Source organism: Neomonachus schauinslandi, chromosome 2 (assembly GCF_002201575.2).
Source record: "Neomonachus schauinslandi chromosome 2, ASM220157v2, whole genome shotgun sequence".
NCBI classification, from domain to species: domain Eukaryota; kingdom Metazoa; phylum Chordata; class Mammalia; order Carnivora; family Phocidae; genus Neomonachus; species Neomonachus schauinslandi.
Window position 1 is genome coordinate 198,800,066 of NC_058404.1, and position 27,564 is coordinate 198,827,629.

Below are 27,564 nucleotides of genomic sequence, written 5' to 3' on the forward strand. Positions count from 1 at the left end.
GCTCAGCTGTGTGTCTCTGGAGCCACTGGGCCAAGTGCCTCGGCATCACCCACGTGCTGCTCCTAATGTCCCCAGGCAGCACTGTGGCTGTTGGCTCATGAGCACACGTCCCCATAGGCTCGTAAGCTAGCTCCTCAAGGCAGGGTCCCCACATATTCCTTACTGGACTGCTAATCCTGGCATGGCACCTGGGATAACAGAGGCTCCAAAAATAGGCATTAAGTGAACAACTGAGTGAGTGAAAGAGTGAACGAATGGAGGACGATTACCTGGAAGAGACATTAGGGCAAACGCAAAATTTAGAAATGCATGCAAATAAACACCTATGAAAATACATGCAAGGGGGCACCTGGGTGGCATCTGACTCTTGATTTTGGCTCAGCTCATGATCTCAAGGTTGTGAGATTGAGCCCCGCGTCAGGCTCTGCGCTGGGCGTGGAGAGTCTGCTTGAGAGTCTCTCTCTCCCTCTCCCTGTGTGCACCACCCCCCCGCTTGTGAGCATGCTCTCACTCTCTCTCTCAAATAAATAAATAAATAAATAAATAAATAAATAAAATCTTAAAAAAAATACATGGGAGGCCTTCCTGGGAAGGAAGCTCTTGGCACCCTCCTGCATCCCAGAGGACTAAGTCTTTTACCTTTTCCCTCTCCAGGTCCAGCATCTTCTGGGTCAGGGCTGCCTCAGTTCCCTCTATTTGCTTCAGCCACTGGAAAACAGCAGGGACAGAGGGCCAACAAATGAGAACCCGTGCTGGCTGGGGGCCTTCCACCAAAGCCGTGTGCAGGGGGCCTCTTCGACGAGGTTCCTGGCCTCCTCGGCCCATCCCAGGGTGGCCCTCAAAACAGAATTTCATTGTCTGTACAGATGTTCAGCTTTGACAGATGTTTGCTCAGGGATCAACTGGGTCATGGATAGCCATGTGTGCACGCGTGCTTCTGTGTGTGTGTGTGTGTGTGTGTGTGTACCTGTGCATGGGCTTGGGTACGTATGTCCAATTGAGCCTACGTGTCCAGGAGAGATTTGGTGTGCATGCTCTGGGGGCCTGACTCCGTGCAGAGTGGGCCCCTGTGTGCGGCTGGGTGGCTGAGTGTCATTGAGGTCTACTGCTGAGTGCCTCGAGGGTGGCTTCATGCTGGAGACCTCATCCAGCCCTTCACAGCCACCCCATGGCAGAGGCAGCATCACGCGTTTTATAGGTGAAGACATGGATGCCTAGTTAAGTCACTTGTCCAAGGTCACACAGGTGGGCAATGAGGACTTCTAACCCAGCCTGCAAAACCACACCCCTGCAGCACACCCGAGTGGCCAGGAGCACTGCAGAGTGAGGGGTGTGTTGAGTCCCAGGGCATGAGGGTGCTGAAGTGGGCGAGCAAGCACCTGCCAAGGGCAGGTCACAGGGACAGTCTGCCTCTTCTTGGGTCTGGGCTGGTGGTGAGCAGGAGGTGGGCAGCTATTTCTCGGGATGGAGGTCTGTTAGGTGTGTCTTTATGAGGAGCCCACCTAAGAGAGGGGCTGGTGGGGAGACCTGCGGGGGCTTTGGTGGGGATGTCTGAGGGCAGGGGGTGTCCATGTTTGACACCATGTATGAATGTGTGCACTCAACACGATAGACAGCCTCCTTGCCTCCAGGCTGGGGACCTTTCCTGGCCTCCCAGCCTCCCTCAGCTGCCACGCGAGGCTCAGCTGCCTCCTGGCTTTCCTTCTCTCCTGCTAGGGACTCCCCCTCCCCTTGGAGCCCTGCCCTTCCCTTCCCCCCCTCGCTCCTTGCCTCCCTGGGGGTTCTACCTGCCCCTGTGCTCCCTCTGCTCTCTGCAGTGTCCCCCTGCAGCCCAGACCGCCCCACCACACCTCCCTCTGATGCCTCCCTAGCCTCCCTGGTCCCTCTGCTGGGGAAGAGCCCCATTTCACCCAAACCAGAAAGCAGGGAGCAGCCTTGATTTCTCTTTCTCCTCCCCTGTCCATACGCTGGTTCCACCTTCTACTGTTTCAAACACCCTCCTGCCGAACACCACTGCCACCATCCCTCCAGGCTCCTGTCTGGACCCAAAGCCCTTTCTGCTTTTGAGTCCGCGTGTCCTCTCAAAAACCCACTTCTGCTTAAAGCCCTCGGGGACATCCCATCACTCCTGACAATGGCTGGTCCCCAAGCCAAGCCCGCTCTCCCTGACTGGAATTCACCACCTCTCCCACCCCTGGCCTCAGCCCCAGGCCTTCACTGAGCTAACACCTACTCAGCCTTCAGGCCAAGTTAGCTGTCACCTCCTCCAGGAAGCCTGCCCTGCTTCCTACCTCCATGGGGTCAGGTGCCCTCTAGGATCCCTATGTTATCCTACGAGTGGCTCTCACAGCACTCACCTGATGGATTGCTGTTGTCTGTTTCCCTCCCACAGAAGCCCGAAGGTAGGGACCATATCAGACGTGTTCTGTTACACTTCCTTAACCAGCACAGGCCTGGGATGAAGCATGGGCCCAACAAACATTTGCTGAACGAGAGCAGACATGAGAGTGTGGAGGTCTGGCGGGGGGGAGGGGTGCTGGCTCCATGGAGGGAACAAGACTAGATAAAGCTGTGATCACACAGGTTTCCCCCAACATCAAAGTGAGCTTGGCCCCCAGAGTGGACCCCCAGAGCCAGCAGCAGAAGCAGGCGCCCAAAATAGAGCATCTCGTTAGACATTACTGAGAGGATATGCAATGTCTTAGAAATAGATAAGCATATTTTGGGTAGAAAAGGAAAGACATTTCATTTTTAATATCCTAATGCAGACAGTCCTAAAATGAATAAAATTTAAATAGAAAAAAAATCAAAATCCAGTTTTGAATCATTACAACAAGCTGCTCTTAGAATAGGTTTTATAGAATATGGTGTCCAGTTTCTACTTACTGTTAAAAAAAAAAAAAGATTTGACATACGTATTATGCATAGAAAGAAAAAACTTGACGAGTGCTTCTCAGCAATTGAAAGAGGAAAATGAGGACAGAAAATGCTGGCCATGAGCATCCTGGGTACAAAAGGTCGTGAATTTTGTATGGAAGAGAGTCCACCAGATAGCCACTGGGCCACACTCCAAGAGTGAGCATCTAAATGCAAGTGGCTCTGCACCACCCTCCAGGAAAGAGGGGTATGGGGACACTGCCCTCCTCCAAACCCTCAGGGAAGAAATGAGTCAGCCTACAGGGATGCGAGGAGGAGGACATCGTGTAGGAAGCCAGGTCTCTGCCCACAGGTGCAGGGTCCTGAGCCCCAGAGCTGGAGGGTGGGGGCCCTCTCTCCTCTAAAACCCAACTCTCTCTTCAAGAGGGTCCCAAGACCTTGACCGCAAGCCAACTATTGGAAAGCTTGGCTGTGGCCACAGGCCTAAGCTGAATTTACTAATCTATTGTTACCAGTGAGAACATGAAAATTTTTTAAAAACTGCCATCTGTCTGATTGGTTTTGACTATTTCTCAATTGGTTTTGAACTTTAAAGAGCTTCATAAAGAAGAGGTGTGAATTGGGGCACCTAGGTGGCTCAGTCGGTTAGGCGTTGGACTCTTGATTTTGGCTCAGGTCATGATCTTGGGGTTGTGGGATGGAGTCCTGAGTTGGGCTCTGCACTGGGGGTGGAGCCTGCTTGGGATTCTCTCTCTTCCTCCCCCTCTGTCCCTCCCCTCACCTCTTTCTCCCTCTCTAAAAATAAATAAACAAAATTTAAAAAAAAAAAAGAAGAGGTGTGACTCTGATCACCTGTAAACCCTCAGATGTCCTATGTTCAAGCTTCTCTTCTGGGCACGTGCTGTGTGTAAAGGACGTGGGGTGGAGACAAAATGTGGCCCCTGACCTTGGACTCTGCTAACCTTCAAGAAGGAACCAGGCTTCCCCAGGCAAGTAGGAGCAAACCCCCAGAGCAAGATGCCCTGGCAAGGTCATCCAAGAGCACCATGTGACATTCTTAATTAGAGCTGCACTTCACTTATATGCTACAAAAGCGGCATTGTGCCTCCAAAGAGAAAATTGAATTTGCCCTCAGTTTGGTCAGATGCTGACACTGAGTGGCAATTTTTAAAACTACATGCATTTGGGTGGGGGGTCTCTGATCCCACTGCCAGCTCATGAGCTCCAGGGTGACCGACTCATGTGTGCTTGCTCAGGACTGTCCCCATTCCAGCACTGACATCCCCATGTCCCAGGAACCCTTCAGTCCAAGGCAAACTGGGCAGTCTGTGTCCCTGGGGGTCCTGTCAGGGCTCTCAGCTGGTCCTGCAGACCCACCTTTCCTCTTGGGGCCACTCCCAGCACCAACACTCCCTCTAGGGGGACAGATAGCAACTCCCAAACCTACGGGATCTTTAGTCACAGACCTGTGGCAGAGCTGAGATCTCCTAGACCCCATCTGAAAAAATGGGAAAATACTGGTCTGAGTCCAGTCCCCAAGGACTGTCCCAGATCCGGAGGTGGGACCCTCTCACCTGCACCCAGTTGGCTGGTGAAAGGTGGGGGGGGGGGGATGGCCTGTGACAGGGTCAAAGCAGACAGTTGCTGCAGGCCAGGCAGGGGTATGACGGGGGCACATCGCTAATCTCGCACGGTTGCTGAAAGGAACAGGGGCCCTATAGTTCTGAGGTCGGAAGCCCAAGGCTGCAGGTCTGGACACCCACGATTTGCCGGGCTGTGGGGAGGAATGTATCAGGGAGAAGGGAGCAGCTTGAAGGGCTACTCTCAACGAGGCTGTGAACTCCCTACAGGGTGTGGCCCTCCAAGAGACTCTGGGGGTTGGAGAGAGGGAGGCCCCCAGGCCTGCTGCCCAGGCCCCTCCCAAACCAGCCACCCAAGTCACGGAGGGTTGCTGCTCTTGGTTCACCACCCACCATCACTGGTCAAACCCCTTTGCCCTAAGTGCTCAGTAGCAATGTTTGGTTCTGCTTAAAAACGCCATGTCCTGGAGTCCTGACACCAACCCTGCCAGGTTTGTGGGTTCTCCATTCGGTGGCTCACAGTGACCCAGAGACCGATCTGCAGAAGCCCCAGGTGGGGGTCCACCCAGGAGGGGCCTCCCAGGGGATGAGGAAGGAACTGCTGGGCCTGACCTCACCAATCCTCCAGGGAGCGCTCGGCACTAAACTGAGTTTTGAGTGTTTACTAGGCACTTTTATGTCACACTCCCCAGAGCTCTGCACAGGACGTTTGGATATACTGGTGTGAGGGATGTTTACTGAATGAGTACCCTGTGCCTAACCCTGTATGGTTGCCTGAGGCTAATGGGTCCAGCAGCCAGCCAGGTGTGAGTCAGCATCACCCCCTGTCCAGCTGGGGACATAGGCTCAGCCAGGGGAAGGGATTTGGGAAGTGACTTACCTCCTGTGTGACCTCGGGCAAGGCTTTGCTTAAGTCTGTTACCAACACTTTGTGCCCTTCATGTGACTAGGGAGGAAGGACAAGAGCCCAGGGCAGAAAAGTATTTCTATTTTCAATGCCCCTCCAAAAATTCTGGGAAGAATCTTGATTAAGATCACTAAGACTTCCTTGTTATTAAAATAACATTTTAAAGTTTAACTCCTGTGCTTTGAAAGGAAAAGTCCTCTGGATGGGACTGCATAAAAGTTATGTGTACCTAAAATATCCTAAACAAATGTAAAAGGTAAACAAACCAGGAACGTATTTTTAACAAATACAGCAAAGAGTTATTATCTTAATATGTAAAGCACAGGGAGGAGTCAGTAAGAAACACCATACTTAGGACAAACACCTATTGAATGAACAGATGAATAGATGAATGAATTAATGAATGAATGAACGAACCAATAACAAACAAACCCAATGGAAATTGTCAACAGAAATGTTACTACAATTCACAAAGAAGGAAGAAAATAGATAATACATAATAACAACCCAGTATCACTAGCACTCAAATCAATGCAAACAGACACACGAACATCTATGTGATTTTAGCCTCTGGAACTGGCAGGGTTCTTTAGCGGAGACACGCTACGCTGAACGTGGAACCAGCAATGTGGTCATACTCAGGTCGAGGGGGAATTGGTACCCCTTTTCTGGAAACCACTTTGACAATATTAAATCTCTGAAAAACCTCCCTACCAGTTGGCCCAGTGATTCCACCCCTAGAATCTATCCTGTGGAAGTGTTTTAAAAGGTAGGTAGGAATCTCCGGGTAGAGATGTTCACCGCTGCATAACGATAAATAAGAAAAAACAAACAAAAAACAAAAACAAATGGAAAGGCAAAATCTAGCATAATTAGCTTCTGATTTAACCACTGGGTAGAACAAGGCGGAGTGGAAGCGGAGGAGGCAGGGTTAAAAACGGGAAGTCAAGTACGATTTTGACTAAGTTTAAAAAATAGGCATGGGGAAAACCTGGTAGGAAATCCACCCCAGTGCTGCAGATGCTTTCCTCGACGGGGTTTTCCTCTGCTTCTGCGCTAGGCTCTCTAGGGGAAGCGGGGGTGGCTTTGGGCCCGGGAAGGAACAGCATGCGCGTGCACATGCAGACGCAGACGAGGAGCGCATGCCCCAGAGCCAAGCGAGACACCGGTGCGCAGGTTCCTGCGGGGCGCTGGGAAGCTCAGACACGGTGCACGGACAGAAGTGCCGCGGGGCTCTACCTTTTCACACAGGGCAAGCACAGTTCCAGCTTGGATTATTGCAACCTGTTCTTCGTTTCTCAAATTCTAAAACACAAAAATGTGGGAAGGGCGTTTTACACTGGACCCCACATCCCCGTGCAGATAGCCAGCGCTGACCGGCTTTGACGCCCCTCCGAGAGGGGACCTCGGGGCTCGGCCCCCCCTCTCTAAAGAGGCCAGCTTTCAAATGCAGCTGCAGCCCTGCCCTCTCTGGGGCCAGGGCTTTTGGAGATAGGGCCTGTTGGAGCCAATTTTCTAAGGGGGCAAAAATACCACGTTCTGCTTTCGGAAATCTGGAGGGATCCCGCGCTCCCTCTGGGTGATCCTTTGTGCGCACCCTCATCCCTTGCAGGAGCGAGGGAGGAGCTAAATCCAGAAGCTAAGTCCGGAAGCCTCCCCTTCCCCCCAGTGACACCGCAACCCCCCTGTGACAGCGTGACCCGCCCGTGACAGCGCGATCCCCCCGTGACAGCGCGGCCCGCCCACCCCCGCGGGGGCACGGCCAGACAGAAGCCTTACACTGCACGTGTCAGATCTCTTCGGTTAGGAAGAAACCAAACCCAAAGGAAAGGAAAGGCACACAGAGCACACCCAGGTGGAGACAAGAGCGCGCGAGCAGAAGCCGACCGGCATAGTTACCCCATTATCGCCAAGGATATCTAGCTTCTTCATAAGTTCAGAAACATTCACATCCTGGAAAAGATTTCCAACGTTCATTTTGCGGGAGGCGCCCAGCCCGTGCAGACCGGTCTCTAGCGCCGCGGCCTCGGCCTCGCCCGTCCCTCTCCCGGCGCGCGCCTCGGGGCCAGGAGCTCCCGGCAGCTCCTTCGGTCGAGGGAGAGAAGGCAGTGCCTGCCACTCGCCCGACCCGCGGAGCTTTCCAGAAAGGCTCGAGAAGTCACGAGGGTCAGGAGGACCCCAGCCCGCAGCCTCGTCTCCCGCCCACTCACTCACTGCGCGAGGCCGCGGGGCGCAGCGCTGCTCTGACGTCACACCCACGCCACGTCACGTCACGTCACGTCGCGTCGCGGGGTGGGTGCTGCCATTCAGACCTCACGCGCGGGAGAGTGCGGCTCGGAGAGCTCGCGGCCCAGAGCTGGGACGTGGCCAAGCTGGGGTGTGCCCTCAAAGCTGTGTCCCACGGCTCTGCTCTTTTAACATGGGTACAAATAGAGTGACATTGGGTGACCCTCTGAAAAATGAACTCTGGCTTTCAAAATACGGTGGGGGGGCCGGGCCATCTCGTTTAACTCCGTTCTATGTCTGGCACAAAGGCACAATCCCCCTTTACGGCTGAGCCTGGCCTTCGAGCGGGCCCCTGGTGGTCGGTTTAGCGGAGGCACCCCCCCAAGCACGCTACCTTAACTCCTTCCTGGTGACAGAACAGCTGGAGAGCGCTGCTGTTGTTCTCGGGGAAGGTGGTGATTTGGAGGTTAAAGGCTGGCGACCTCCGCTCTCTCTCCTGGAGAAAAGATTTGGTTTAAAAACAGAACTTTATTGGATTATTTACCACTTGCCATTTTCCCACGTTACGCAGCAAAAACCAAGGCATTCCAGTTGGCCAAGGTGTTACTAAAAGGCGCACAAACTACCATCTCCTGGTCCTCGAAGGCGCGCGCCGTGGTCCCACCTCTGCAGCGCACTGGATCTCCTGCGGAAATGTGTCTACTTCTTACCTACTCGGCTAGGAAGAAAACGTTAACAAGGTGTCATGTGTTTACCTGCTGCGAGATGGAAACCCAGGAAGCCACAGATCATCATCATTCAGTACTTGGTAAGAACGAGTGCGTGAAATCTCAACAGACAACATAGCCACCAGCCATGGCGTGTCCCCTGCACCCTGTGGCACATCACTCTCTCATTGAATCCTCACAACCCCACGAGGCAGGCATTATCGCTTTCATTTCATAAACAGGGCGGCAGGACCAGGACACAAACCCCCCACTCACTTTTTTTTTTTTTCCAAAATAATCTGCTGATTTCATTCACAGTCTTTTTTTTTAATTGCACTAACACACCAGTGATCATTCTATCCCTGCCTTAGATTGATAGTCAAATCTCAATTACTAAGGAAGGAAAAGTAGGCATTTTCCCAGAAGAGGTACTTATTAATCAGATGTAAAGTGACATGTTTTTAAAAAGGACAGGAGAAGCCCAATTAATTACAGGGATATATTACATAGATCTGCCTTGAAAACTTGAGCAATGGACAGGCTAGCTTTATGGGAAGGCCAGCAGAGAAGACCTTTCTAAATCATACCTTTATATCAAACTGCTTTTATTTTCTCAAAATTACAGTAAGATAAGTAAGCATGCTTTGGACCATTCCTGCAGAATCTAGTGACAGCACCCATCGGTCTCTTTAGTCACTCAACTAAGAAATGTAACCAAATGAGCACTAGCTTGGATGGTGGGACCTACGCAGATGCTCTTGGATAAGGCGAATGGAGACTGGGGGCGGGGGGGAGGGCATTCATTCAGTTGACTTCCCCAAAGCCCAACCTGGCTAACCTGGTTGGAAGCAGTTCAGGGGGAAAAGTTTATTTCTCTTCTTAGCCAAGAAGACCAAAATTCACAGTGGTTCCATTCTATGGATGTCTTCCTACCTACAACACTTAAATGGAGTCTCCATAGAAAAGGGGACAACAGAAAGCTCCTATTTTAATATGAACAAAAGTCAGAAAATTGGTTTCTAATGGCTCTGAAGGATGGTGGAGACACGTAAAGAAAATTCTAGCACACTGAGAAATGCTCATGGAAATCTCCTGAGAAAGACGCATGACAAAGCCCTGGGAAAGGCTTCCTCGCTGGCCGAAGTGTGAACAGGGACCTCGCATGGCTTCCGGCTCCTGCCTTGTGAATGGAAGACCCCGTTCACGCTCAAGCAAGAGTTGAGTTGCACGGTAACACTTGGTTTGGAGACATTCAGGCCACAGTCCATGCCAACACGACAAAGGACAAGATGGTAAGTTCTGGTGCAAACAACTTTAATGGAAGCCAGGAGGAGGAAACAGAACGGGAGGGACACCAGTGTCGCAAGGCTGCTGGCTTTCCCTGGGGCATCCGTGCATGCAAAGGCTTCAGCGGAGGGAGAGCGGGGCCACTCAGGTGCTCAGACAAACAGGTGCTCAGACAAACGAGTCACAAACCTAGGTGATGTTTAAAATGTGGATGGTTTTTAAATGGCAACAAACAAAAGAGATGAAGTTGCATTGCAACACAATGCTAGGCACCCGAGGGCGAGGTTTCAGTGGGAAGCAGTAAACCATCCCTATTCTTATGCTGGATCCAACTCTGTACTGGGGACGTTACTGAAGGTTTGGAATGTGATGGTTACCTGTGAAAAGCATTCAGGCTCCCTCTGTGCTAATAGCAGTTTTGAGTTGCAGGTTGAGTTACAAACAGTAAGTTTTCAGTCCAGTGCAACCCCGTGTGACACCCAAGCCTGCATTCACTGGACGGGGATTTGGAACAACCATACGGGTTCTCTCAAACGCCTATATACAAATATCTCCCTCCCCCCTGCTTACTTACTTACCTGTGTTTACCTCGGCAAATAGAAAATGGGCCAAACTAGCAGTAAACACACTACAGAGTCAGTTGTGGGCCAGGTCGGGCCCTGCTCTTTCAAAAGGAGAGATTCCCTGCATGCAAGGTCACTAAAAAGGTGTGTTATTAATTGCAACAGTGCTTCTGTCCGGGTTTGCAGAATGCATACCAGGTGACTATGCATGCAGGAAAGAAGTAGTTATGGAAATGAAACACAAATAAAAAAGGCAAAATATTGCAAAAACAAATTATTTTATTAAGTGCAAAACAAGCCGTAGGCAATAAATAGATTAGCTCTGGTACATGTCCAAAGACTTCGGTGAGCATTCTCTCCAGAACATATTAAGGCAGTGAAATTATTCTGAACATACAGATTTAAAAAAAAGAAAAGAAAAAGAAAAAGAAAAGAAAAGAAAACAACTCTACCACGTCCCTTTACACATGCTGGAGGACATCTGGGAGCTTTTACATGAATTTCAGTTTGGGCTCAAAGAGAAGGTCTGCTCCGTTTGAGAGCGCACAACAGATAGAGTCTCTTACTTCGAGCTCCAGCACTCGGAACTCTAGCAGCTCGTTCTGGTCCTTCGCATCTTGCATTTCATTCTTCAGCTGGCTCTCTTCCATTTCCAGTCTGTAAATCTAGAGCAGACGCACCTGTGGGTTAGTGGGCAGGAGGACCGCCGTCTCCACGGAAACGTGGCCTGCTTAGTGCAGATGGCGGCGGGGGGTGCCTGCTCCATCCCTCTGGCCCCAGGCCTGGCCCGGAAGATGGGCTTCTCCACAGACTTGCTGAATAAATGAATGATGGGGAAACTGAGGCAGAGAGCCACTAAGTCCCTTCCTGAGGTCAAATGTGAGGGAGGCAGGAGTGCAGCATGGGCGCTTCTGATCCCAAAGTCTGTGTGTATTCTTTTTGCATGCTGTCTTCCCCCCGCAACCCCCAGCCGCCAGGGTGATAACCCCGCCCCCAGACAGAGTGGGACAAACCGCAGCAGAAAAGCATACACTGCTGTCACCCAACCAGAGGGCTCAGGAGAAGGCTTAGCACAAGCAGCTCTCGTGTAGGCACAGGTCTATCTGCGAAGGTGGGCTGCTTGGTCTGACACCCACCGGGAGACCCTGGAAAAGCACCCTAATGGCTCCGTGGCTCAGTTTCTGTCCAAGGAGCATAAAGCTGCCCGTCCTCGTCTGGCAGCAGCCAGGACTGACTGAGAGAAGGCACAACTCCTTATCGAGGGCTTCCATGAGTCACAGCCACAGGCAAAGGCCTCTCCCTCCTCCTGCCTGGAGAACCAGAGGGGGTTCTCCACTGATGGGGTGCTGCGCCCCAGGGGACATTTGGAAACAGTGTGTTTTCTCCATGGCTCCTTAAATTTAGTGAGCAGGACCAAGGACACGGAATCTCTCCCAACGCACGGACTTGACCTGGAGGGCAGTGACAGGTCTTGTCCCAGTGCTCCAAATGCTACAGAGAAACACAGGGAAGTGAGCGGCCACACAGCTGGCCAGTGAAGAGCTGGGGCTGGACCAAGCCCCCTCCCAAGAGGGCAAGGCTGGGCTCATCCAGGGCAGGCATTCTAGGATGCTCAAAGACTAAGGCCTAACCTAGGTCTGTCTGGTTCTGCTAGTATGGAAGGTCTGAACAGAAAGTACACTGCCAGTTGCCGGGGGCTGAGGGGTGGGAAATAAGGAGGGACTACGAATGGGTACAAGGGACCTTTATGGGAGGCTAAAAATGTTCTAAAACTGCATTGTGGTGACGGCTGCACAACTCGGTAAATTTACTAAAACAAAACAACTCTGAATTGTGCACAAATAAGAAAAAAATTAAAGTCTTGTCCCAAAGCATTAAATCTACTCCCCATGCTATCTCGAGAAAGGTCTAGAAAGTTCCATGACCACAGAAGGAAGACAGGCTCAGCTTTGTCGGCGCCATGGCCTCCAGTTCAGCAACTGAACCATGATGGCTTGAAGGCCTGCCCATCAACTGGCACCTTCAGTGCCCACTGGTGGGAGGGGAAGGGCTCTGGAACCCCAAAACAATGGCAGAGGTGGGAGAATGGAAGGAGGAATAGCGACCCTCACTGTGTCTGCAGGGTGATCTAAACCAGTTCTGCGGGCCTCGTCCCAGAGGAGAGAACCAGGGTCAACGGCTGGGAAGCCCCAGGAATTGGGCTCTGACTCAAGGTAAGGGACAGGTCCCTCCTCTGAGAGCCGGTCAGGAGCCGGAGGGCTGCCACGGGGGCACCTCTGTGGGCCTCTGAGGGCCCTGACTGTCCGGGCTCGGTGATTCTCTGAGGGGGCAGTGAGGGGATTGATGCCCACCTACCTTTTCCAGCAAGTCTTGGTTTGTTCTGATGAGCAGCTGCTTCTCTTCAACCCACTTGGAATCCTAAGAAAAAGCACTAAATATGTTCACACTCCTTGAAGCAAACAGGCAGCTAAAGAGCAAAGTGGTGTCGGTGACCAAAAGGCAATAGAAAACTCTGTATGGAAAGGTCAGAGAAAGGGACAGCAGCTGGAAAGACATCACGGTCCCTCTAAACTGCTACACCCGAAAAAGAGAGCCGGCAGGTTTGTGGGGTGTCCCTTCCCCATGCCTCACGCCCCCTGAAAGCACACAGAGTTCACGCTGTGGGTGTCCTGGATGGGAAAGCAGCTGCAGAGGGACCGAATCGGCCCTGCAGACCCACTCAGGCTTGCTCACCTCGGCCCGTGGGCTGGGACCCAGGCCACACCCCAAGGGTCTGCCCCTCACCCACGGACCTGGCATCATCACAGGGACGTGCTTCTGTGCCTTCTGGCCCCACTGCCCATGATGCCCTAACGGCGTTTCTTTGCCTGGTCAGGTCCCATCCAGGGAAGTCCTGTGAGCACAGGGCACCAGGCCTCTGTTTCCACCATGGCATCCCCAGCACCTAGCACAGGGTCTGGTACACAGCTGGTGCTCAATAAATACTGGAGGATGGATACATGGATAAAGGAATAGGTGAAAGAACTTCCTTCTTCCTTTTTCTCAGCTCTGGTGGCCTCCTGGGCTTCCTTCTACCAACATTTATCACCCTGTGTTGTCCCTGGGTTGACAAGTGTAGGCCCCACGAGGCTGTCAGTCCCCGTGAGGACAGAGCCATGTTCCACTCATCTTTTTGCCTGGAGCAGACTGCCTGCAGCCGTCCCGCCCATCTGCATGCACATGACCCTTTGCAATGTGACTTTGCAGCTCCTCCCAATGAGACGTGATGGCTACTTCTCCAACCCTGAAGTGGGGCGTGCTGGAGCATGCGTTGGCTCCTGGGATATTCGCAAATAGGACTCAAGCAGAGGCTTGGAACATACTTATGCATTGAGGCCTCCCCTTTCTTTCTGTCCCCAGACTGCCAGGCAAAGAAGCCAGGTTAGCTTCCTTGAGAGTAAGAGGCCACAAGGAGAGACCTGGCCAACAGCAGGTGCCCATGCCCAGACAGGAGAGAGAGGCCATTTCAGGCCACCTAGCCCCAGCTGATGTGTCGGCAAAGCAGCCTCGAGAATGACCCCAGGTGAGACCAGCAGAAGAACCACACAGCTGGGTCTAGCCCAAACTGCTGACCTACAGGACTGTGAGCAAATACAATTTTTGTTGTTTTAAACAACTAAGTTTTGGGGTGGTTTGTTACACAGTGATAGCAAAGACACATTATCCCTGCACACCAAGCACAAAACTTGGTGTAGGGTAAGGGCTCTGGTGGCTGCTCCCTCAACAAATGGCCGTTTGTTTTGTCCCAAACTGGCCCTTCCATTCAGCAGGTGCTAAGGGCAGATCCGGCCCGCAAACATAGGGCGAGCACTCTCGGGTGGGGACGGAACGTAGTAGAAGACGACAGTCAGGCGACACGTGAGCTCAGCCTGCAAGAGGGGCCGAGGTCACTGGCAGGTAGAACAGGAGTTTGAGAACAGCCTTCTCTCCCACCTGGACTCTTCCCCGGCTGCTTCCTTCTCCCCATTCTGCCTCCCCAGTGTGTGAAGTACGATTACTACCCCGTTTTAAAGATGAGGAAAAGAGACAACGTCAGTTGCGCGGGTCACATAACACGTCAGGCAAGCCAGTCCCAGTGTGTTTGCCCTTCACCCCTCCCCTGCCTCTGTGGGGCGTTCTGGACCACGGTTACAGAAGCAGTACACGGGGGCTGGCCACTCGCCGGCTCCGTCCGTGCCCAGAGCATCCTGGTCACCACCACCCGAGCCCTCGTGCCACTAACTGGGCACGAGGCTGAGTTCATTCTAAGCCACCTGTTCAGAACCCCGGACACCACCTTCCCTGAACACCCAGCCCCAGGCCCCGCGTGCCAGCCAAGGACCTCGGGAAACCCTCACCAGCCCACCTCAGCCCCCACGGCCTGCCTGTGCACCGGGACCGTGGTGCCACCTGACTCCACCCACCCCCACACGGCCCTCGGCACCCTCACCGTGAGGTGTGAGGGGGGGCCCCGTGACCGTTTGGGAGAAAGGCGCGGAGGCAGCAAACCCGCCTTCTCCTGCCCTCTGCGGAGGAGGGCGCGCCGTGGATGGGGCGGTTCCCAGATGGCGGTGCCTCCGGCACAGGATCCCTGAGTGACCCCCAGAGTGGGCGACCCCTGCCTCCAGGAGGGACAGACAGTGTACTGAGCAGGAAATAACCCTCACTGTGCTAAGCCGCTGAGAAGTTCCAGCTACCTCCTATCACAGAGAGAACAGCTGACCTGCACTGACTCCAGGTGGGCGCTGCCTTTGGATGTTTCCCTCTGAGAGGCTGGACCACCACCCAGAGCCCCCTCCATGGTCTCCCCCAACCCAGGGCACGGGTCTGGGCCTGGGCTTTGCCTCCCTACTGTGTCCTGCCATCAGCCCGGCCTTGTCACGCTCAGAGAATGTGTGCATGGAGGCGACTCGACTCTGAGAAACTCAAGGGCTGGGATTTCCCGGGACAGAGTCACACACAGCGTGGAATCCTGAGGCACGGGCTGAGGGGCCAGTTCATTTTCACAACTAAACCCCGATAAATGAATGCAGCTTTCCTTCAGATTCAAGTCAAAAAGGATTCTGGTCACCACTTTGCTTTCTGAATTGTCTCCTGCTTTCACCCACTTGGCCAACAATGAAAAAGCCAAGTTAGAATTTCATAACATGTTTTGGTTTTTTAAAACCCTGCAAATAGGCACCTCAGCTAGGACATTCTCGCCTGGGTTCGGCCTGGGTGTTTTTTTCTCTAATGTCTCTGGAGCAAGCAACTCAGACCCATAGAGGGGGGACCCCCTCGGCACCAAGGCCACAGCGACACCACGAGGGGACAGACGTGCAAAAACCCCACGATCACTCCTGCTCACCTGTCCCTTCTCAACCAGTAACTTCTCCAAGTCTTCAATTTTGGCCTGACACCTCAGCAGGTCAGCTTGGAGCTGTTCCCGAGTCTGGAACGAAAAGGATCAAAAAGTGAGCAGGTCACCGGGAATGGGTGACAGAGGAGCAGCAAGGACCGTGCTGTAATCCAGGCCTTGGAAGCACGTCCATGCACGGGTTCCAAGGTGGCCTACCCAGCTGCACGTATACGGTTTTTAAGAATGGAAGGGTCTCGAGACGTTGGTGGCTCTAACCCCCTCAATGTTATAGGTAATGACACGCAAGCCTGGAGCAGGGTCGGCGTCCTCGAGGACGTGAGTGAGCCAGAAGCCAGGCGTGTCAGGGTTCCCCATCCCGGCTTTCTGATTAGTTTAGTGGCTGCCTTTACCAACACTACCAGGCATGTTCCGTGGGCCCTTGATTGCCTGCAGTAAGGGCTGAAAGCCAAAATACCTCAAGGACCAGGCAGGTGTGTGAGTCAGGGAAGCCGACTGCGTGCGGGGTGTGAGGGGGCGGGGAGGACTGTGGCACACAGCCCATCTCAGGGGAAATCACCACCTGGCTGCAGCCAAAGCTGCTACCACGTGGAACGGGAAGCCAGCCGCTGCCAGGCTGAGCGTGTTTTGAGCTGCCGAGAGAGGTCAGGAACCTGGATTTCTATGTGAAATCTCCTGATGCTTAAATGTTGGCAATTAGAGGAAACTTTTAATAAAAACTACACGATTCAGCCCAAACCATGCCCAGCCCTTTACTTCCTCTGACCTATATAGGTTATAGGCTGAACCCTTTATTGTGGCACAAAAAGCTTCCCTCCCCACAGCCTCATCCGCCACCTCCGACCTCATGGGGCTGTTGCAGGAATGAGATCGGGAACGTGCTGGAACATGCTGGCCCCTGTGGTGTGCTCTCTGTGTGTCCCCTCCCTTTCAGAAGGAAGGGCAGGCACCTGCTGCTCTATGTGACTCCCGGAGATGGGATAAGGGCCAGTGAGTGGAAGTTACTGGAAGGCAGAGCTCAGCCCAGCACAATGGCCCATAGAGGGGGCCTGGGAGGCCGGCAGGGACCAGACCTGGGAGGCCGGCAGGGACCAGAGTGCCTTGAGGGAGCACCCCCCCAACAATCCCTGCATGGGCTCTGTGGGGTGTTCACAGCCTGGGAGGGGGAGGAGGGTGAAGTCTACAAGGCCACCACATCTGTGATTTTGTCACTGGGTCCTAAAGTCTGAATGCACTCCTACAAACAGACGGCACACATGATGTGTGCTAGACAACAGTATCGTTTCTTCCAGCAAGTCCTGCCGTCACTCTGAGGATGGCGAGATAGCACCTGTGGGGTCTGCCAAGGCTTTGTTAGGTGCCCCCCAACACCTCTCAGAATCCCCTCCAAGTGTCACAGGCAAGGCGTGGAGACCCTGGCAGTCCACCTTGTGGCCCCTGGGCCTGCAACACTCACCCGGGCCTCTCTCTCGGCATCCAGCGTCCCCCCGACCTGCTCCTGAAGCAGGGCGTAGGCCCGCTGCAGGGCCTGGTATTCCCTGGTCAGCTGGCAGAACCTCAGGTCGGCCTCCTCCCTGGTGGTTGTCTTAGCATCATGGAGAAGAAAGACATAAGGAAGCACGTGACTTGGTGTGGCTCCGAGTGCCGGGGTCCACTGAGACAGAAGCACACATCCAGCCCTCACAGCCGTGGCCAGTAATTACTTAGGGAACTGGTCACTGCCAGGATGTCACCGGGGCCCTGGAGTGACAGGCTGCGGGGGCGGGGAGATGCTATCCCAATCAAGGGCACCCTTCCCGGGAACTCATGGAACCCCGGGGGGATCCTTGAGTCGCGGGCAAGGGAGAAAGGGCAAGAGCGCCCCAGAGCCAGCCCCTCCCACCAGCACTTCTCACTCTGGGAATTTCTCCGAAGGAGACAACCCCCTAGGAAGCAGAGGTACAGTACTGGACGGGCACTGGCGCATCGTTTGTAGTCATGGAAAGTGGGAACCACCCGTTATGCGGGACCTGTCACATCAAATGCGTCTGCGTGAGACATCCCCCGCTCTCACGAGAGATGGGGATGTGGAACACGGTGTTTGGTGCCCAGAGCTGCCTGTTACATCCTGGGGGTCACATGTGTCTGGTACGACCACATTTTACTTGGGTTTCCTAAGAGAATTCAGCTGGGGGGTGCGTGGGGGGGGGCAAGGACCACGCTGCCCTTTGCACCTTCGTGAGCCCAGCTCACTCAGTGCCGCGGTCATGAACCTGGATGTGCGCGATGATTGGGAAATGTCAGGGTGGTGACGGCAGGAGAGGGCTTCCTGTGGTTTTTACCGCCCTCTGCGCTTGCCAGCACCCTGTGGTTACTCTCCTGTGTGACGTCATCTTCTTAATGAAAAAGCAGTTCATGCTATTTCCACTAGGTGGTGTGCCTGTGTGTGCGTGCACCTGTGTGTGCACGTGTGTGTGTGCATGTATGCATGCGTGTGTGCTCCTGTGTGCGTGCACATGTCCCTGTGCACACGCACAGGGGGACCAGGGACAGCCCACCACGCAGCAAGTTTAATTGCAAAGATAACAGCAAGGCGACAACAGATTTCCTTTGTGAGATCAGCACTAGGGAAAGAAAAGGACCGCCACATGCTGCCAGCAGCCCCCCTTGCATTCTGGAGCCCCGCCCAGTGCAGGGCGACCTGCCCTCGGGGCTACGGGTTGTGATGATGCAGGCCCTCCAGGCTTAGAGCTTTAGGTGGGGGAGCGGCGGGCGGCTGTCAGGTGCTGGAGGCGCCCCCGCAGCGCCTCAGATGTGGGGTTGCTTACATCGTCCAAGTCTTCCTCCGGCGTGGCTGGGGCCCTGTCCGTCCTGTCTGTGTTGCAGGATGTTTCTGACAATGTCTCCGAGTCCACGGACTCCTCATCAAATCCAAAAAATGTCTCCACAACATGCTTCTAGAAATGTTAAGTCAATGTGCATGACATCAGGAACGGACTCAAAATTGCTGAGTTCCCCTCCTGCACACCCCAGCCCATCACCCTCCGGGGCACAGGGGTGACTACACACATCTGAGCCCCAAAGGCATCCCAAGAGGCGGTTGGTGGGGTTCCTGATGGACTGGGTGGGAGAGGAGGTCAGAGCACACTGGCCTGACCCTGGCTCCTTCTGCAGCCACTTAGCCCCTCTGAGCACAAGCTTCCTTTTCCATCAGACAGACATGGAACCCCCCCACCTCACCCAAGAGCAAGGTTATGCGTGTGCTGTGCCTGGCATGTGGACCCTCGATGGGCAGCGTGTGTGTCCTACTAAGGAGGGGCAGCCGGGCCACATGAGATGTCTCATGCTACGCGCCAGACACAGGGAAAGGCTAAAGGGGCAGAGGGTCCACAGATGGACCCCAGGCTCTGACTGGCTGGGTGAGCGTGTGGTCCAGGTCCTCAACTGGACCTGCACTAAAAGGCAATTTTTGTTTAACTTTTTATTACAGAAAACTTGGAACACTCATAAAATTAGAAGGAACAGTGTAGGGACCCTCGTGCACCAATCACTCAGAGGCAATGTTAACACTCGGTGTGCTGGCTCCCTGGTTAGCCTATCTAGCACTTCTCCCACCCCAAATACCATGCTATATGGGGCTTCACTGAGCGATTCACGCATACGTTCCTGCATTCATTCAGCAAACACTCGACTGAGCACTTTCTATGGGTCAGACACTGGATGAGGCCTGAGGAACACAACATGATTAAAACCAGCCATGCTCTCCCCCACAAGGAGCTTCGGTCCCCTGGGGACTGCAGACATTAACTGACAATCACCAGATCAATTTCCCTTGTTTTAGGAACATTGGCCCTTTTTCCCTCCAAAATAGCCCCCGAGAAAGATTTTTATTTCTGTTTACAATAGATGAATGCTTTTCATGACCATGAGGAAAGAACCATAACTAACTCCAGAGTCAGGCCCCAGGCTCCCACTGGTTCATCCAGAACTTGGCTCCTCCCAGAACCCCCTCCCCACTCCTCGTCCCACAGAGGGATCAGCGCTCGTCCTGCACATTGAGGGCACCCCCCACCACTGTGCTTGTTGAAGCTGGCCTATGTCTGCACTCTCAGGCGCCCAAATGTAAAAGAAATGTGGCTGCAACCATAATTAATAACATAATTAAGAAAGAATTCAGCCATCAGGAAGGGAGAGGGAGACAGAGTGATTACTCTGTTCTCCTGTAGAGCTGGAGTTTCTGGAGAGGTTTTGCTGGAGGCACCCAGGAGGACAGGGGTTCGCTCATGAGGGGTGAGATTTGGGCTTTTGTATTCCCCACTGTGGCCCAGAGCCTGGCACACTCAATAAATACCGGTTCTCAAATGCATATTTGTGAACGTGTCTTTGTTAATGAACTCAAAGCTAAACTAACTTGTTTGCCCACAAAGAATTTTTGGCTTGCACGGAGAGCCCTTGCCCTCGTTCACACAGCCAGCACCAGCTGGGCAGGCACCTGCTCACACCCCAGGTGAGTTTAGCAGGTAGAACTGTGGGGACCGGGGCGCCTGGGTGGCTCAGTTGTTAAGCGTCTGCCTTCGGCTCAGGTCATGATCCTGGGGTCCTGGGATCGAGCCCCGCGTCAGGCTCCCTGCTTGGCGGGAAGCCTGCTTCTCCCTCTCCCACTCCTCCTGCTTGTGTTCCTGCTCTCGCTCTCTCTCTCTCTGTCAAATAAATAAATAAAATCTTAAAAAAAAAAAAAAAAGAACCATGGGGACCTATTAGGCTCTGTCAATTTCAAATGATTCCTTCTCTCCAAGTAGAAGCTGGGGACAGTCATATATACTCCCATCTCCTCTCCAGAGGAGAGACCTCACTTGAATTCAGGTATCAAAAACTCTCCAGATGATTTCTGGGGAGCAGTGAGCGGCAGTGACATCCTGATGACGATGGCACCTTCAGGAGCGACAGCTATACCGCACTCAAAGCTCCTCTGCACACACACACACCTCACCTCCCTGAGCTCCAGGCTCCTCATTTTTCTGGGCAGCCATTCACCCACCTTATTTCTTGTAAACACTGCTAACTGCGAGGCCTCGGGGACAGGACTGTTTGGGGCGGTGCTGGCTGGCAGCCTTTGTCGACAGCCTATCCCCAGACCCAAGTGGAGCCCCCTGAAGTCCAATGTGGCCCCAGAGACCAAGACTCCAGGGCAGCATGCTGCAGTGTGGGAGGTGGGACACAGCTCTGACGGGGCATCAAGCACAAAAGGACACTCACATTATGTCTCTCTCCCAACAGGAGGTGAATCCGCAGACCCCCAGCACCCACAACTCCCCCTGAGGCAACGAGTGGCCTAAGAACCCCCCCAACCTTGTACAACACATGGGTTGGGTTAGTTTGTTTCCTCGAAGGGTTAGTTTTCTCATTATATGGGAAGCCGAAATACACCACAGAGATGTATGCCTTTGTTAATAAAAGCAAGATAGAAAAAGACATTCTCACACTTAACGTGAAACTCTGGGGCTGTCTTCTTTGAGGCCATTGCCACCTCCCCCTGATGCCGCATTTTCAAAATCAATGTCAAATAGCACCTGCCTCCGCGGAAGGACAGAATCACCTAGAAAACACTGCTTCCTCGAACGCTCGGCTCTTTAAGAAAGAGTCAAGCACCGGGGCAACTGTCCGGTTCCCAGAGTTGTCCACCTTTCTCAGATTCCCTGGGCATTTATTTCCCAGGAAAAGCCTCGGCTCCTGGCCACACACCTTCTGGGGGCTTGCTCCTCCAGATTTCCATCTTCTTTACCCCCAGAGTCCTGCCTTGCCCACTCCTTTTTATAAACCAATCCAAATGTTTAAGATGCCTCTGGGGCAAAAATGAAAAACAAATGTGTCTGTTCCGTTTACTCCTGGAACGGACAGAGGTGCTCCTTCTCAGCAGATGGAAAGGCCCCGAGGGGAAGAGAGGTACCTCCAAAATAAATCACCCTCCCCGGACTGCAGCCTCCGAGCTCCGTCGCTCCTGCCTGCCCGCGTCCCTTTCAACAGCCGCCTGTGTGGGCAGGGGCTCCCCAGCCCAGGGCCGTGTCCTTTCTCAGAACAGCCAACAGTCGCCCAGAGCCGGCAGCTTACCTTCATGCTTATAGGTCATCTCCTGGCAGCCGGAAAAGTACAGACACACCAGGGCACAGAGACAGAGAAAGAAGGAGAAGTACAGCACAAAGAGGATGTACTCCATCGCGGGGCTCAGAGGCAGAGCCCACTAGCCCGCGTGCGCCCGGTGAGCCCAGAGCAGCCTCTCTGGCACCTGCTCCCAGGCCTCTCCAGCGCTAGGGGGAAGCACCGCTTCTCCCCTGGAACATTCTCCTCCCCTCCACCACGCCCAGCCCACTGTGTCTGAGGCTTCCTGCCGACTCCCGTGCCTGCAGCTCTGTGATCAGCCTCCGGCGGCCAGCTCCAGGGCAGATCCGGGGGCTGAGAGCAGCCGGTTTCCAAGATCTGGGCTGGCACCGTCGGCACCCAGGACAGCTTCCACGCTGGTGCATTCTCTGGGGGCCGCCCTCCTGGCATTGCCCTGCCACAGGCCCTGGGTCCCTGGGCAAGCGCAAGGCCCCTGGGAACAGCGCTAGCAACGGTGACGCGGGGAGAGCTTTCTTCAGGCCCAGAGCCTCCTGCGCTTGGGCAAGTTCTCTGTCTGTCCCCCGAGCACCCCACACGCAACCTGGACTAGCTAAACTCATGGGCTTCTCAGCAGTCCTATTTTATTTATACAGACTGAGCAAACCAGGATCCACACCTAGGGCGCCCACGGGAGCCTGCATTTCTTGGAGAAGCTTCTCTCAGCAGAACAGTAAAAGTAAGATCCCGCACATTGGAAAAAATAGATCAATAATACCATTAAAAAGGAAACTGCTATACTTGGAAAGATATTCATGCCATATTAAAAGGCAAAGGACCATCACAAAAAGAAAAATATAGACAATCAGGTTCACATGTATATTTCAATTGTTTTTTTTTTTTAAAGATTTTGTTTTTATTTATTTGAGAGAGAGAGAATGAGAGACAGAGAGCATGAGAGGGAGGAGGGTCAGAGGGAGAAGCAGACTCCCTGCCGAGCAGGGAGCCCGATGCGGGACTCGATCCCGGGACTCCAGGATCATGACCTGAGCCGAAGGCAGTCGCTTAACCAACTGAGCCACCCAGGCACCCTGTATATTTCAATTGTAATAATGCTTGATACTCTGCTCCTCCCAAAGTATCCATGATATGAGCTATGTAACCACATCATAGCCTTTCACTCATGTTTCCAAATAAGCTCCCCCCCTCCACCCAGGCGGAGTTGGGACTAGCTCAGGAATGAGCCTGTAACCAACCTGAGCCAAGGAGCACCAGCCCTGGGACTTTTGCTGGAGCCACTGAGGAGAGATGCCCTCCCGCCACAGAAGTTGCTAGGCAGGAGTAACGCCAGCTTACAGCTGCTGAAGCCAATCGGGGCACCACATGGGGAGAGCCTGCCTGAGAAAGAGGCCAGCCCATGGGGAAAGCAGAGTAGAAAGGGAGAGAGACAGGTTCCGGGCAATATTGTGTAAGCATCTGGATCCAGCTGTGCCTGCAACCAGCTATCTCTGGACTTCTCAGCTATATAAATTCCTTTCCTTTCTTAAATGACTTTTAGTTTTTGACACTCACAGTAAAGAGAATCTTGGCTAATGGGAGAGGGGGAGATAATCCCAGAAATTATGATATCTGCAAGCTGAGTTTGCTCAGAGGCTGGCTGGTGACAGAGCTGTGGGGAAGGACAGCCCAGGAACGAAGTCGAGTGGAAACAACCCTACAGGGAAAATAAGATTCCTTTAGCCACTTAGAAATGGAAAGCGTGGCACATGATGACAAATGCCCAGGAGCCCCAGCCACGGAAGGTGGTGTGCTCTGTCTTCTGTTCCAAAGCAACTGCCACCACAGAGCTGCAGGCTTGGCCTTGGGGGACACAAGGTCAAGTTGGATAGGCCCCAAGCGTCTGATGAGAATGGATGCAGGAGCCCCTGCAGGGTGCAGGAGGACCATGAGTGACCTGCCAGAAGGGATCCGCCCAGGCATCAGCTGCTTCCTGGTGACAGCAGCCCCAGGGGCCATTCAGGGACGAGGGGCCCCCGGCGCTGACTTGGGCCCCGGGAAGGGCGGTTCTTCCCATGGCGCTCTGATGTTTCTCAGCGATCTTCCCGGCCTCTCACAAATGATGGCTAGCTACTGTCTAAAGGGCATCGAGAGCTCACCTCGCTGTTACCTGTGACGGCCTCTCTTTTGAAAAAGGTGACACGAATGAGAACCAGGGAAATGAAGAGCAGGGCCTGGGAATCTGCATTCAACAGACCCGCCAAAGGAAAGCTACTGATGTAAGGAGAAGGGAGAAGGAAAAATCATAATTTATGGATCCCTGACTACATGCCAGACACAGAGCCAGATGCTCTGTTTGGTCTCCTGGATGGGACAATCATGGTGAGAGCCAGGAAACAGGCTCCCCGAGGTCAATGCCACATGGCCTGGAGCCAGACCTGACTCTCACGTGGCTGCCAGGCTACAGGGTCTCAGCCTCTCCCCAGATCCCAGCCCCACTTTAACCAAGGCGCGTGAGCCAACCGTGATGACTTTAGCCGTGCTCATGCACTCGGCTCTCTACTGAGACACGACTCCATGTTGCCGGACGGCAAGTTTTCCGAAAGCAAACCCGCCACCCACCCCAAGGCAGAGGCTCTGTTTAGGTTCATCCGTGATCCTGGTCCTTCTGCAGAGCGAGCCCACCCTCCCCACACGGGGCCTGGGGAACCACTCGGGGTTCTCCTGCTACTCCCTGTGGAGGGCTGAACGAGCAGCGTGCTGGGGCAGAGACGCCTGCACCAGTCCTGTCCCCGGGAGCACAGTGAGACAGGGTCAGCGGCCCTCAGGGTGTGACGGTCTCCCTGGGATGAGGACATCACGGCCCTGCCATCCCTGCAAATGTAGCAGATTGGGGTGTGGGCGTGGAGCTGGAGAAGCCCCTCCAGGGGAAATGCAGAGTCCAGGGACTTCCAGAAAATTCTGGCACAAAAAATTGGGCCAAACAGAGGCCCGGGCAAAGTGTGGTAAAGCCCACGGATGCTCAACGGACAGAGCTCGAGGGAGTCATTGAAGGGGAGAAAGAAACTACTGAATCCTGGCAGCCTCTGGAAGGGAAGAGAGGGAAGCCACCCAGGCCCAAGAGATAACCCTGGGGGGTTCAAAACCTGCTCAGGTCCCCATCTGGCCCCGGATAGTGCCAGGAGAAAGTACGAGCATGTGGGGGAAACTGCTCTACCCTGAATCTTGAGAAAAAGAAAAGAGGCTGTGGGTCATAGAAACAATAAGTGGAAACGATCCTGAACCAGCTCAGAAAAATTCCCACGGAGACTCCCAAACTCCGCCTTCTAATGTCATTGAACTATTTCAATTAGTGACCGAACATCCCCATCCTTTGAGATGGTCCGGTGTCATGCCAATGCACTTTACCTGTAAAAGCAATTTGCTTATTCAATCAACAGCTACACAGGGACACCTACTCTGTGCTGAGACAGTGAGCGGGGCGTGGTGAGCGGGACACAGCCACCACTCTCCTCACCTGTGTCCATGCAAGCCCAGCAAACCCCAAGTCCGTTCTAGGCCTTTGTAAAGTTCTCATCCCACGAGCACATTCAGAAATTGGGAAAAGGGAAAACAGAATCCTTCCTTACTCTGCGAATTTTGATATAGGCTTGAAAAACGGAGTCAGGGCTCAACAGTGGGTCTCCCGAAAACCCTCCTTGGAAGCTTCATGGGTGTATAATGTCGCAGTACGTCCGGTTCCTCAGTCAAGCCAGAGGCCTTTCGACTGTTGCTTTTTCAACATGCCCCGTGATGCCCATGGCCTTCATGCACATTAATGGCAGCCATGCAAAATGATGCGTCTCTTCCATACAGCACAGGGGGTCCCGCGTTCTCCAGCAAAGCCTTCACACCCTGTGATCCATAGCCCACCTTCTGGGAATCTACCCATGGGGACAGTCCAGACCCTGGACACAGCTTCCTGGACAAAGGGAGGCCACTGCGGTGGCATTTGCAGAAGCAGAATGTCCAGTCACTTCATGGAACGGGCAGCACTCAGGGACAAGAGGAGACCTGGCCCAGAACAAGCTGTCTACGTAGGCATAAACACACTCACTCACTCACTGCAACAGCACTGAGAGCTGCCAGGAGCTGAAAGCTAACGTGCCCGGCCCGGAATGGTGAACACATTTATGGCCCATCTACTCAACAGATTATGTAGCCATAAAATTTTCTATTTATGATGACAGAATCATAACATGGATACATGCTTCGTAGTACAATGTTAAGGGGGAAAAAAAAAAAACACCAGAAAGCAAAGTGGATTCTACAGTTATAGTTACGTTATTAAGAAAAAGAGGGGAGAGAACGAAGGCTTGGGGGGGGGTGTTGGGGGGGGTTGCCTTAAAATGCCCTTCGTCCACCTTGACTTGGTGGTGCAAGCTTGGCCTTTGGAGCCCAGACTTGAGTTTGAACCCCTGCCTTGTCAATCCACTTTGTCTCTTTGAGCTATTTCTATGTTGTGTACCCGCATGCTTCCCGTAGCCGTCAAATGGGAAAAACAACGCCGACCTCACGGGGTTGCCGAGAGGATGAAATGGGGCGGTGTATGCACCATCACTTAGCCAAGTGGCCAAGTTCGGCCCACAGATAGATTTTATTTGGACCACAGATTTTGCCAACATTTAAAATCCTCAGATTTTGGGGCGCCTGGGTGGCTCAGTTGGTTAAGCGACTGCCTTCGGCTCAGGTCATGATCCTGGAGTCCCGGGATCGAGTCCCGCATCGGGCTCTCTGCTCGGCAGGGAGTCTGCTTCTCCCTCTGACCCTCCTCCCTCTCATGCTCTCTGTCTCTCATTCTCTCTGTCTCAAATAAATAAATAAAATCTTTATAAATAAATAAATAAATAAATAAAATCCTCAGATTTTATATAAAGTAAGGTGCTTTAGGGTGAATTGGGTCCCCCCAAGAAAGACATGTTGAAGCCCTATCCCCAGTACTCCATTAACATGAGGTCATAGCAGAGCAGGGCGGGCCCCTGATCCCATACAACTGGTGTCCTTATAAGAAGACAGCCATGGGACGGACGCACAGGGAGGACGGCCTCTGACTGCAAGAGCAGAGGGTGGGGTCATGCAGCTGCAAGACCAGGAATGTTAGAGTGCCGGGAAATCACCAGAAGCTAAAAGAGCCCAGGAAGGATTCCCCTATGGGTCTCAGAGGGGGCTCAACCCTGCCGACACCTTGACCTTGGACCTCCAGACTCCAAAACTATGAGACAATATGTTTGCATTGTTCTCGCCGCCCCCTCCCCCTGCCGGGATGGGGTACTTTGTTACAGCCACCCCAGGAAACTAATGCAGAAGGGTCCCCACTTCCCTCAAACCCCTGGAATGTGTGACACCTGCTGCTGGGGGCTTGGTTCACCGCAGGCCCCAGCACTCCCTACTGCCACTCCGATATGAAAGCCTCAACACTGGTGGCTATGCGTAGCACATCAGCACCGCTGTTTCCTTGAGAGAAGAGAAATGTTTCAGGACCCTATCTCTATCCAAAGACAAACCAGGAGGGACATCCAGTTCAACAGAAGGGAGAGCAGACCCACGTCTTCGTGGCAGTGAAAAAAATGTTCACAGGTTTAAATGCAAACCAAGTCTTTTTTTTTTTTTTTTTTTTTACACCTGCCCCAATTTACTCTTTTCATTCCAGCCCAGTCCCTGTGGCGTCTGAATGTTCTCGGCCAGCAGTGCTCTCTCTGCCAGGACATTTGGGCACTGTCTTTATAAGACCACATTTTCCAAAGAGAACGGTTCTGCGTTATTCCAGAAAAATCCCAAAGCTCCTGACTTTGTCAGAACAGGATATAAGATGTTATAAACCAAGCCTGAGCGCCCTTTAAATCCTTCAAAAGGTCTAACTATTTATGCTTTTAATTTTGGGTGAGCAGCCCCTGAGGCCCACATACAGAATCCATTGGTAAGTTTTCCATGAATA

At 53.2% G+C, this 27,564-nt stretch overlaps 1 protein-coding gene across 4 annotated transcripts in view; it reads right to left on the bottom strand.

Annotated features, from left to right (window-relative positions):
* JAKMIP1 (janus kinase and microtubule interacting protein 1) overlaps window positions 1-27,564 on the bottom strand; it is a 64,524-nt gene that overhangs the window by 13,290 nt on the left and 23,670 nt on the right. For 2 of the 4 annotated variants that reach the window (XM_021677605.1, XM_021677604.1), the window contains exons 8-16: window positions 18,329-18,457; window positions 16,978-17,106; window positions 15,513-15,596; window positions 12,503-12,565; window positions 10,714-10,812; window positions 7,985-8,086; window positions 7,264-7,317; window positions 6,604-6,669; window positions 640-708 (exon numbers count right to left, since the gene is read on the bottom strand). In XM_021677605.1, coding sequence (XP_021533280.1) covers window positions 640-708; window positions 6,604-6,669; window positions 7,264-7,317; window positions 7,985-8,086; window positions 10,714-10,812; window positions 12,503-12,565; window positions 15,513-15,596; window positions 16,978-17,106; window positions 18,329-18,457 — 795 coding nt within the window. Of the gene's footprint in view, window positions 1-639; window positions 709-6,603; window positions 6,670-7,263; window positions 7,318-7,984; window positions 8,087-10,599; window positions 10,813-12,502; window positions 12,566-15,512; window positions 15,597-16,977; window positions 17,107-18,328; window positions 18,458-27,564 lie in introns of those variants that run through there. The other 2 variants (XM_021677606.1, XM_021677607.1) reach the window with 2 other exon arrangements.